Here is a 12329-nt window from a genome sequence, read left to right as displayed (position 1 = left end):
TTTCCTGTTTTATAGTTCATATGAGCCATTTCTTTTTTTTTTTTTTTTAAAGAGGGTTTGTTTGTTTGTTTTTAAGATTTTATTTATTTATTTGACAGACAGAGATCACAAGTAGGCGGAGAGGCAGGCAGAGAGAGTGGAAGGGAAGCAGGCTCCCTGCTGAACAGAGAGCCCGATGCGGGGCTCGATCCCAGGACCCTGGAATCATGACCTGAGCCTAAGGCAGAGGCTTTAACCCACCGAGCCACCCAGGCGCCCCCATATGAGCCATTTCTTAACATTATTTAGTTTTGTATTATTTACTGAGTGCCTCTTATATGCCAGGCCTCATCTGTATGCTTTCATGGATACCATGCTTTTAGTCCTTTGGACAATCATTAGATGGAAAAAAGGTCATTAGTTATCTTATGGAAATCATGTTCTTGTCTTTAATAGTAGATAGTGTATGGAATGATACACTTGCTTCTTAAAGGTAGGCATTATAAATATTCTTGAATCTTTTTTAGGTTGTTTAGATGTATTTTTATTTATTTATTTTTTATTTTTTTTAAGACTTTATTCATTTGACAGAGATCACAAGTAGGCAGAGAGGCAGGCAGAGAGAGAGGGGGGAAGCAGGCTCCCTGCTGAGCAGAGAGCCCGGTGCAGGGCTCGATCCCAGAACCCTGAGATCATGACCTGAGCCGAAGGCAGAGGCTCAACCCACTGAGCCACCCAGGCACCCCTGTTTAGATGTATTTTTAAAAGCTAGTATGGCAATAGCATTATTATTCTAGAGCTCTTCCAGCAAATGGATATTTATAAACAAGGTACCTCCTGAACTTAATAGGCAGAATGTTCATTACATTCTTAGAAACCCTTAATAAAAGTAGATGAATTTTTTTTTTTTAAGATTTTATTTATTTATTTGACAGACAGAGATCACAAGTTGGCAGAGAGGCAGGCAGAGAGAGAGGAGGAAGCAGGCTCCCCACTGAGCAGAGAGCCCGATGTGGGGCTCGATCCCAGGACCCTGAGATCATGACCCGAGCTGAAGGCAGAGGAGTTAACCCACTGAGCCACCCAGGCGCCCCAGTAGATGAATTTTTAAAAAATTGGATAATACTCATTTGTAGATAATTAAGTTATAAATATACCATATTCTTTATTAATTGGAAGCAAGTTTGGTCATATTTAAGTGTTTCTGCTGCTGTTACTAAATGAGATATTAATGTTTGATAATACTGGTTTTTGTTTTGATAAGACTAGTTTTAATATGCTTTTTGGGTATAAATTATGTCCTTTTTGTCATAAAACTATTAAGGAGAAATTGTTCATTTTATTTAGGAAAAGCACTATTCAAGGGCATAAACTAAGATATTTTTTGGAAAGATGAACATGAAGAAGATTTTGAAGATGTATTTTGATAATATTTATTGCAGGGCTCTTGGTGGTTTTTGAGAGTTTTTGTTTTTTTTTAATCTCTATAACTAAGGCAAGTGTTTCCATGTGGAATGTTAAACTGTTTATAATGATTAACTAATGAGGAAACTATTTTATGTTGTGTTAAAAGTAATCAGATTAAAAAGTAGAATACCCATGGGAAAATTAGCAATATTGCACGTGTTACTTAACTCTTGTTTTTTTCTTTTGCTGTAATAGTGGCAAAGGAACAATTTAGTTTTTGAACCTTTCTTCCTAAGAGTTGTTTTGAATTTATGAAATAATTGTTGGTATTTTTAAAAATCTTATCCCTTCCCCATTTTCTTTTTTAAATGAAGTTAAGTCTAAAAATTACAAAGTTTTTATAATAAAAGCTATTTAAGAAGAAATGATTTATGGTGAAAACTTAAAATATGAATTATGTAGTTATAAAGCTTGCTTAGTTGTGTTGCTCTGATGTAGGTGTGTATATATACACATACACACACCCATATATATAACAAATAATGCTGTGGTTAATGTTATGGTGGTTATATATCGAAAGTCGTCAGATAAAAATGCAAGACAGAGCATATTAATAGAGCATATTAATAGCATGTGGAGTAAAAATAGGATTGAGGGGGGGACTCTAGGGGCCAGCATTATTTATGTAGTATTTCTGGGCTCTCACTGCTCCTAAGAAATTGTTTTGGACATTCAAGAAGGAACAACTTTATATGAAAGATTATAGAAATAGTCATATAGAATTTAACAGAAAAAGTAATATTCTTAGGAAGGAAAAAGAACCTATATTTTACTCAGGCCACATTTATTATACCTATATTTGAAGCTGGCATTTATAACTCTAAACAAAAACAGTTCTATCTATAAACACAGAATTTTCTCAGGTACTCTTCTCTTAACCTATCTTACTTGGTTTTTTGTTTGTTTGTTTGTTTGTTTGTTTGTTTTGACTACTTTCTTTTATATTGATTTCACTCTTGCCATATGCTCTGTGATTCAGGCATCTAGTTCAACTCATGCATAAGTCACTATGGGATGTCATTAAAAAGATTAAGAAAAGAAGAAATGGAACCAGAAAGGGGTTGAAGAAAGTGTTACCAAGTGAATTGCCCCTTTGTTTTTCTCCCAGATCCACATTCATCTATTCCTAACAATGGAGGGAGGTGGATTTGAGAGAATGTGGGTGATACTGAAAATTGAATTATGAAATTTTTAAAAAATATTTTTATTTATTTATTTGATGGACAGGGATCACAAGTAGGCAGTGATGCAGGCAGAGAGCCCATGCGGGGCTCTATCCCAAGACCCTGAGATCATGACCTGAGCCGAAGGCAGAGGCTTGACTTACTGAGCCACCCAGGCGCCCCTGAATTAATGAAATTTTGAAGTTAATAATGCTAGTGCATAATTTTTATTTTATTTTACTTTTATTATGGAAAGTTTTAAGTATCTAGAGAAGACAAATGGTATAATGAATCTTTGGTGTACCTATCATCTGGCTTTAATAACTATCAATTTAGGGCCAGTCTGATCTAATTCATTCCTTTATTATTTTGGAGCAGATGCTAGGCATAGTATTTCAGTAGTACAGTTTTATTTGTTACATTCTGGAATAGTGTGTATTCTATTTTAATAGACCATAAAATGTTAGGATTGGAAGGTTCCTTGAAGTTAGGATTCAAATCCACTTCCTCATCCAGTGGAAGACTTCCCCCCCCTTCAGAGTTTCCTGAGCGGCAGTTACCTTTTCTTGAATTATCCCATTATGGGAAGCTGGATAAAGTTTTTTTAAATATGTATTTGGCTGCTAGTTGCTCAAGATGACTTCAAAACAGAATGTTGTGTTTTGTTTACATATTACTGGTTAGAACAATCTCTTTGTAAAGTGTTTTCTTTTGTATACCTATTGAGGAGAAGAGAATAGTCTTTTGTCTTTATGCCTACCAGGTATTGTTGAATTTTATTTTTAAAATTTTAGCAAGTGTTGGCCTTTCATTGAGGGCACAAGTTAAAAGTTTGGGGCATTTTTACATTTGAGAGAACCAGCTAGTGGTAGATTTTTTTCAGTTTATGACCTAACCATATGTCCTTTTTCTCTGTACCATCTGTGCCCTTACACCTTCTTACCTTCTTTTTGTCTTTTTTTTTTTTTCTTCTATATTTTTTGTTATTTAACAGCTCTTCTCTGTGGACTAGAGGAAACAAAAGGAGATGGGACGTATATTACCTAACTGTCCCAGTGGAGCATTGGATTGTCTTTGGATTTAATGTATTTGTCTATCTCAAGCTCTTTTATTTGCTGATAAACTAATATAGTTGTGTAATGGCTATTTTATATGTTTTAAATAAACTTTCAGTTAACTAGTGTTTTTATTATTTCCTTTTTGGGTTTCAACTTTAGAATGAATTTGTTAAAATTGGATATAAATTAGTACGTGTTTTGAAAAATCATGTCACTATATTTTGTTTCAAATATTTGAGGTGAGCAGCATTCTTAACTTTCTGTTTTCCCCATTTTTTAGGAGGAAGATATCAGCTAGAGATAAAAATACCAGAAACATATCCATTTAATCCCCCTAAGGTATTGTAAGCCTATTTTTTGTGCATGAACTTCTAAATTTTTTCCCATTTAATTTATATGTTAGTGCTTATTAAGATTACAGCTTTTTGAGTTATTGTCTATATAAAATTTAGTAGGGACAAGCATTCAGGTAATATCAAATAAACTTTGTTGCTGACTTTAGAATGAAAAGCAAGCTTACTCAGAGGTAGCTAGTAAGGCTATAGATAGGAATAGGATTTTCATCTGCCAGTGGCTTAAATTCTAGGTCTGAAAAAATTTACAATGCTCCCAAGTTTTGAGAACCCTTGTACAGATTTGTACTTGCTTCAAAGAAGTATGGTTTTTGTTTTTTCTTTTTTCTTTCTTTCTTTCTTTTTTTTTTTTTTAGGGAAGAGTATATTCTGAATTCAGTCAGGAGTTATTTGAGTACTGTGTGCCGCTGTACTGTAGCTTTCACGGAGCTTTCACTGTCCTTGCTTTCACGGAGCTCACATTCTAGCAGAAGAAAATCTTATGAACAAATAATTGGAACTGATGAATATTAAAAGAGGAAATGGAATACCCTAGGTCATGTATAACAAAGGGAACTAACCTAAACTTAATTTTTCACTGAATAGCTTCCTTTATCTTTTACTTTTGCTATTATCATTTTAGTTTAGGCCTTCAGCTTTATTACTTTCCTGTTTTGCCTATTATTTAATCTGTCTTTGCCACGCGTATTCATTCTTTGCGATTCTGTTCTATAAATCTTCCTAACGTGAAGTTTTGATGTTTCTTTTCTTTCTTTGTTAATAAAGTCTAAACTCCTTGGCTGGGCATTTGAAACCTCCTACAGCCTAACCCCAATTATCTTTTCAATCCTAATTTTCTACCACCTTTACCCACAACATGGGTCTCATTTTCCAACCTAGATTATTTCCTATTTGTAGATGGTGCTTATTATTTCATACTTTTCTGTCATTTTCACTTGAATCATTATCTGTATCATTTAAAATTTTAGGGGTTTTTTTGAGGTATAAGTAAAGTATATCACCCTTTACATTAAACTGTATCCATCAAATTGTTCCTCTACTCTTCTTTTTTCATAATTTTTTTTTATCTTTTTATAAACATATAATGTATTATTAGCTCCAGAGGTACAGGTCTGTGAATCACCAGGTTTACACACTTCATAGCACTCACCATAACACATACCCTCCCCAATGTCCATCACCCCAACACTCTCTCCCTACACCCTTCCCCTGGCCACCCTCAGTTTGTTTTGTGACGTTCCTTACTCTTTTAATAACATTTTATATTACTTATACACAGCTGATCCTGTGAACAGCTCTCCATGTAGTCGAAAATCCCAAAAACTTAAACTGCTAATAGCCTATTGTCAACCAGAATCCTTACCAATAACAAAGTCGGTTAACACATTATTTTTATATATGATTTTATACTGTATCCTTATAATAAAGAAAGCTAGAGAAAAAAATATTAAAATCATAAAGAGAAAATATAGTTAAAGTACTATACTGTACTTATCAGAAAAAATCCAATATAAGTTGACCAGTTCAAACCCTTGTCATTTAAAAGTCAGCTGTAGTACCAACACAAATACAGTACCAATTAATGTTTTATTTGGGGTATGTATCTTTTGCTAGCTTTTATGCCCCTCAGGTGAAGGACCATGTCTTAATATATCTTTGCATTTTCTGTGGCTCCTTGACTGTCCTTGAGCATGTGATAGTAGTCACTTGGAAAATGTTCTAGAATTCATTCAGCCTGTTGGTGGTTCCCATTTAAGAATAGACATGGTAATGGAAGTTCCAGGGTGCACTTGGGTCACCTACTGGTTTGGAGTGTCTATTCTGTATCTTATGTACATCTATTTTCTCCTATGCCCACCTGATTCTTTTAAATTGTTGCAAAGTAGACATACCATAAAATTTACCATTTTAACTATTTCTAAGTGTACATACAGTTCAGTGGTATTAAATACAGTCATGTTGTGCAATCATCACCTCTAGCTATCTCTAGAACTTTTTCTTCTTACCTGTTAAATAACTACTCCCCCTTACACTATGGCCCCAGCTCCCTAACCATTGTTCTACTTTCTCTGTATGAATTTGATTAAGTACCTCAGTTAAGTGGAATCACAATATTTGTCATTTTGTATCTGGTTTATTTCACTTAGTATAATGTCTTAAAGGTTCATCCATATTTCAGCATGTATCTGAATTTTATTCCTTTTTAAGGTTAAATAGTGTTCCATTTTTCATATATGCCACGTTATCCATTCAACCATCAAGGGACATTTTGGTTTTTCTAACTTTTAAGGCTGGTTGATTTTTTTTTTTTTTTCCTTGATTTTTTTTTCTCTATTGTAAAAGCAGTTTGGTGGCACCTGGATGGCTCAGTTGACTAAGCATCCAGCTCTTGATTTTGGCTCAGGTCATAATCTCAGGGTTGTGAGATCAAGCCTTGGATCAGGCTTCATGCTGGGTGTGGAGCCTGCTTCAGATTTTCTCTCTTCCTCCCACCCCCCTCCTGCTCCTGCTGTCTCTCTTTCTAGAATAAACAAACTTTTTTTTTTAATTAGTTTGTGCTTTTTATAGAAATTTGAGAAAGTTATATAATAAATTATAAAAAAAGAAAGCATTTTTCAAAATGACCATTTAGTGATAACACTGTTATTAAGCTATCATCTTCTGTGACTTAGTTTTCATACTCATCCTGGTTAACCTCCACTGGATTCAGTCTAGGTTTTAATGTTATCGTTGGAATGCATACATAATTGAGGCTACTTTAATTGTTGAATGCCACAAATTTAACAAAAGAAGATTTTAAATGTTTAAAGATAAGGATGCCCTCTTAGCCTAAAAAAACTTTTTTAATGGAAATAAGGAGGAAGAAAAAAAGAAAAGCCCTCAGTAGAGACTACTTTCAGCCACCACATTTTTTACTATTAGAGAATGGCAGTAGCCTCTGTCACTTGTGAAACAGTCTTAACAGTTCTTTTGACAGAGAGAGAGAGACACAGTGAGAGAGGGAACACAGCAGGAAGAGTGGGAGAGGGAGAAGCAGGCTTCCCACTGAGCAGGGAGCCCTATGCAGGACAGCGCCCCAGTCTTAACAGTTCTAATAAATTGAGGCTTAGAGGTTAAGTAGAACCCAAATCCCGTAAGGCCCATTGTGCTCTACTTTTTTGATCCTGATGAGGAAGGAGTGAGGGCATAATCTCTAAAACAGTGACTATGACTCCCCCAAGAAGAAGAGCAGTCCACCAAAGTTCAAATCTACTTCGGCCATTTAACTGGCTTTAATAATTTTTTTTTCCTCACTAATCTATGCCCACTGTGGGACTCGCACTCACTATTGCAAGATCAATCGCTGCATGCTCCAGCTGAGCCAGCCCGGCACCCCTGGCCTTACAGTTGTAGGCAAGCTGTGTGCCCTAGTTGCCTCATCTATAAAATCCTCACTTAGGATTGCTTATAAAGATTAAATAAATAAATCCATGTATACATTATTGTAATAATTCTGTGAAACATTTTTCACATTTTTTAAAAAATTTTTACTTATTTGAGAGTGAGAGTGACAGAGAAAGAGGGAGGGAGCACGAGTAGGGGGAGGGTCAGAGGGAGACGCATACTCCCCAAGGAGCAGGGAGCCCAACTCAGTGCTCGATCCCAGACCGGAGCTGAAGGCAGATGCCTAACCAACTGAGCCATCCTAGGCACCCCTTTTTCACATGTTTTAATGTCTCTGAAATCAAGATACACCTTTCGATGGATGACATGTCATAATGTAATTGGTAGAGTTTTTCTTTCTCAGGGTACATAAAGTAATGGTGTGTTATATAATTCATGGTACCTGAGATTTAATGAAATAGTAATACTTATAACTTGCTACACAGAGTAAGCACTGTGTAAATATTAGCATTAACCAGTGACTCCCACTCTAAAAGGCCCTTCTTGGGGTGCTTGGGTGGCTCAGTTGTTAAGCATCTGCCTTTGGCTCAGGTAATGATCCCAGGGTTCTGGGATCAAGCCCCCACATTGGGCTCCCTGCTCAGCAGGAAGCCTGCTTCTCCCTCTCTGACTCCTCCTGCTTGTGTTCCCTCTCTTGCTGTCTTTCTCTCTCTCTCTGTCAAATAAATAAAATCTTTAAAATAAAATAAAAGGCCCTTCTTGAAGTAGCCATTGTCTTCCTTCTGTGACATCGTTTGAAAGTATAACATTGGCACTTACATTTCCAGTATAAGTTGAAATTCTCATTCATTGCTGACCTGGATGGCTCACTTGGTTAAGCAACTGCCTTTAGCTCAGGTCATGATCCCAGGGTCCTGGGTTCCAGTCCCACATTGGGCTCCTTGCTCGGCAGGGAGCCTGCTTCTCTCTCTGCCTCTGCCTGCCACTCTGCCTGCTTGTGCTCTCTCTCTCTGACAAATAAACAAAGTATTAAAAAAAAAAAAAGTAAAATGTTAGAGCTGCTTTGATACATAGTTTGGTCAAATGGTACAGAGTTGCCTTATGACCTATATCAGTTCTATCCAGGTACCTACCCAGTAGAAATGAAAACATGTCCACACAACAACTTGTACACAAATGTTCATACCAGCACTATTCATAATGGCCAAAAAGTGGAACTGACATAAATAAATGTCCATTAACTGAATGGATAAATAAAATGTGGCATATTTATATCATGGGACATTTTTTTGGTTATAAAAACAAATGAAGTACTGATAACGTATAATATAGAGGAATTTTGAGAACATCATGCTACATGAAAGAAGCTACACACAAAAGGCCACTCATTGTATGATTTCATTTATATGAAACATCGGAAGAAACAAGTCCGTAGAGACAAAAAATAGGTCAGTGGTTGTTTAAGACTGAGGGTGTGTGAAGGAATGGGGAGTGACTGCTGATGGTTACATGGTTGCTCTGTGTATATACTGAAAACTCATGGAGGTACGCACTTTAAATGGGTGAATTACAATCTCAGTGAAAGTGTTTTATTATTTCCCTCTATAGTCTTTTATATAGCTCCACGGTGATTGCATAGCCCTGGCTCTGTTTCAGGCACTTGACACATTATTTTATTTAATCATTGAAATCAGTGTTTTATTAGTCCCTCTCTCACCCTTGTTTTCTAGCATAGTGGGAAAAATAGACTCATAACATAACGGAGCTCCTATTGTTCTTCAGGCCACTACTATGCTAATTCCAGACATTCCACATTGAGGTAGTTTCAATATTTAGAAAAGTCTCCCTCTGGCTTCAACTAGTTAATCTTAGTTGTAATTTAGTATTCTTTTAAATATTGTACTCATTCCACTTACGGCATTAAGCTTTTGTAATAAATGTAAATGAATGTATTATAAATATGTTCTAAATATGTTGAACTTATAGATAAAATGGATTTTTACTGATTGGTAAATATAATGGAAAAATTGGGAGTATTTATAAATTTCTTGCTGGATTTTGTTCGTGTATGTTTAATATGTAGGCTCAGGTTTAATTTTAAGTTTCATGAGATAAAAGTATTAAAAGTAGCTGGTTATATTCACTGATGTGCAGCTAAAATTGCACAAGGTTGAAACTTACATATTTGATAACAGTGGGCACAGAGTATTTCCTGTTTATTATTCTGCAATAAATTATTAACCTGAAGAGCAGATTTGCTTCTAGATAGAGAAGGTATATCTTTGAGTCAGCTGAGTATGGTGTAGAAGGAAATTAATTCAATGCATATAACCAGTGTTATTTCTAAAGTGAATTATAATATACTGTTAATGAAAAAATTAAATTAGGAAACCTCTACTCAGTGATTTGCCCAGTTATGAATTAGAGATTAGGTTGTGAATTTTTCTGTTTTTCTTGACATTATAAATGTAGTTTTATATGTGAAATTGATAATAAATATCATTGCTAATAACTTTTAATGGGTCTGCCCATCTGCACATGCATATTTAAAATAAAATAGCATTTTTTGGGGGGGGGGGACAATAAGTTAGTTAAAGCTAGTTTAATACTGTAACATCCTTGAGTTCCAAGTTTGAAACTAGAAATTCAGTGGAAATGTGAGCTTCCATTTGCCATGAAGTTGCTGAAATGTTTGAACTAAAGAGTGAATGAATAGGATACTGTCCTCCAGGAGGAGATAAGATTAGTGAAGGGAAAAAAAAAAAAACAGATTAGTGATGATGGTGTGCCAATATAGATTATAAGAATAGTCTCCTTCCTTCATTTTGGTCTGCTAACACTGTGTACATGGTGTTAAGATTTATATTTCTGGGGGTGCCTGGGTGGCTCAGTGGTTTAATAAGCCTCTGCCTTCAGCTTAGGTAATGATCTCAGGGTCCTGGGATGGAGCCCCGAATTGGGCTTTCCACTCGGCAGGGAGCCTGCTCCCCCCCCCCCGCCTGTCTCTCTGCCTGCTTGTGATCTCTGTCAAAGAAATAAATAAAATCTTTAAAAATAAATAAAATCTTTTCTAAAGATGAAATAAAAATCTTTTTCCAGTGTTGAAAAGATTGGGCCAATTATTTTTTTTTTAAGATTTTATTTATTTCTTTGACAGACAGAGATCACAAGTAGGTAGAGAGGCAGGCAGAGGTTGGGGGGGGGTGTGTGCAGGCTCCCTGCCGAGCTGAGAGCCCGATTCGGGGCTCCATCCCAGGACCCTGAGATCATGACCTGAGCCGAAGGCAGAGGCTTTAACCCACTGAGCCACCCAGTGCCCCCAAATAAATAAAATCTTCTTTAAAAAGGATTTTTGTTTCTGTATAAGATGTTTAATATTTTTAATTTTTAAAATATTTTTATGAAAATTTTTATTTTATAAATATTTGTTTATATTTACATATTTTCTTTAAAAAGGGAAAAGAGGTGTGCCTGGGTGGTCAGTGGGTTAAACCTCTGCCTTCGGCTCAGGTCATGATCTCAGGTCCTGGGATGGAGTTCCCCATGGGGCTCTCTGCTCAGCAGGGAGTCTGCTTCCCCCTCTCTGCCTGCCTCTCTGCCTGCTTATGATCTCTCTCTCTGTCATATAAATAAAATCTTTAAAATAATAATAATAATAAAAATATTTTTTAAAAAGGAAATAAAAATCTTCTTCCAATGTTGAAAAGATTGGACCAATTATTTTTTTTTAAAGATTTTATTTATTTGAGTGAGAGTGAGTAAGAGAGAGCACACAAATGGTTTGGGGGTGAGGGAGTAAGAGGGAGAATCAGACTCCCCACTGAGCAGGGAGCCCGATGTGGGGCTTGATCCCAGGACCCTGGGATCATGACCTGAGCCAAAGGCAGATGCTTAACCAACTAAGCTACCCACGCATTCCAGATAGAACAAATTTTTGTTTTAAAATCACAAAATGCTGTAATGTCCTTGAGTTACTGAAATTATGGCATATAGTTATTTTGTATCTTTATACTTCAAATTCACTGAATGGTAGAAAATATGATAAGAATATCATGGTTATATCTATTAGGAAGAAATGTTTGTTGTATATAAGCCTGGTATGCCTGTCTTCTTTGACCAGCTTTGTATTTCAGAGGGATGCTGGTTAGGTCTAAGAATAGGTTTGTCATGATGTTAATTGCATATTCATTCAGTGTGAGACATTTCAGGTACTTGGGGTGCTCTGGTAAGCAAGATAGATACTGAGCCTTTTAGGGAAGGCCAGACATAGAAGGAAGAAATTATAGAAGTGTGGTCAGTATGATGAAATAGGAACAAACAGGGTGCTGTGAGAACAGATCAGGAAGAAGTGATATGGAAACTAAGACTTAAAGGATTAAGTAGGAATTAGCCAGGAGAAGAGGGCATCAACATGTGTTACTAAGAGAAGAAACAGGTATGAAAGGCCCAAGGGAGGGGTGCCTGGGTGGCTCAGTGGGTTAAGCCTCTGCCTTCGGCTCAGGTCATGATCCCGGAGTCCTGGGATCGAGCCCTTCATCTGGCTCTCTGCTCGGCAGGGGGTGCTGCTTCCCCCCTCTCCCTCTGCCTGCTTCTCCGCCTACTTGTGATCTCTCTTTCTGTCAAATAAAATCTTTAAAAAAAAAAAAAAGGCCCAAGGGAGAAAAAAAATTTTTTTTTTTTTTTTTTTAAGATGACGTGGGAGATGGGCTGGGACAGTTCAAGAGTGCAGACTTACATAAAGGGAATGAGAAGTCATTAAAGGGCCTTAAGTAGAGTAGTGAATCAGTTGTTTTAAAGGGCACTCTTTATTTCAGTGTAGAGAATGGATGGAAAGGAACCAAAATGAAGTTATTAAAGTCAGTGGATTGTTTTAGTAACCCAAGTGTAGAATGATGATCTTGTTTAATGAGTTGGTGATTCTGTGG

General features: G+C 36.3%; 1 protein-coding gene across 1 annotated transcript in view; it reads left to right on the top strand.

Moving 5' to 3' along the window:
* UBE2K (ubiquitin conjugating enzyme E2 K) overlaps positions 1-12329 on the top strand; it is a 71328-nt gene that overhangs the window by 40675 nt on the left and 18324 nt on the right. Inside the window, 1 exon segment of the mRNA XM_032853039.1 lies at positions 3948-4006. Coding sequence (XP_032708930.1) covers positions 3948-4006 — 59 coding nt within the window.

The sequence above is a fragment of the Lontra canadensis genome, unplaced genomic scaffold, assembly GCF_010015895.1.
Source record: "Lontra canadensis isolate GAN:19392208 unplaced genomic scaffold, GSC_riverotter_1.0 scaffold1, whole genome shotgun sequence".
Lineage (NCBI taxonomy): Eukaryota > Metazoa > Chordata > Mammalia > Carnivora > Mustelidae > Lontra > Lontra canadensis.
The sequence above is the reverse complement of the archived record's forward strand: the minus strand, read 5'-3'. Positions and strand labels throughout refer to the sequence as shown.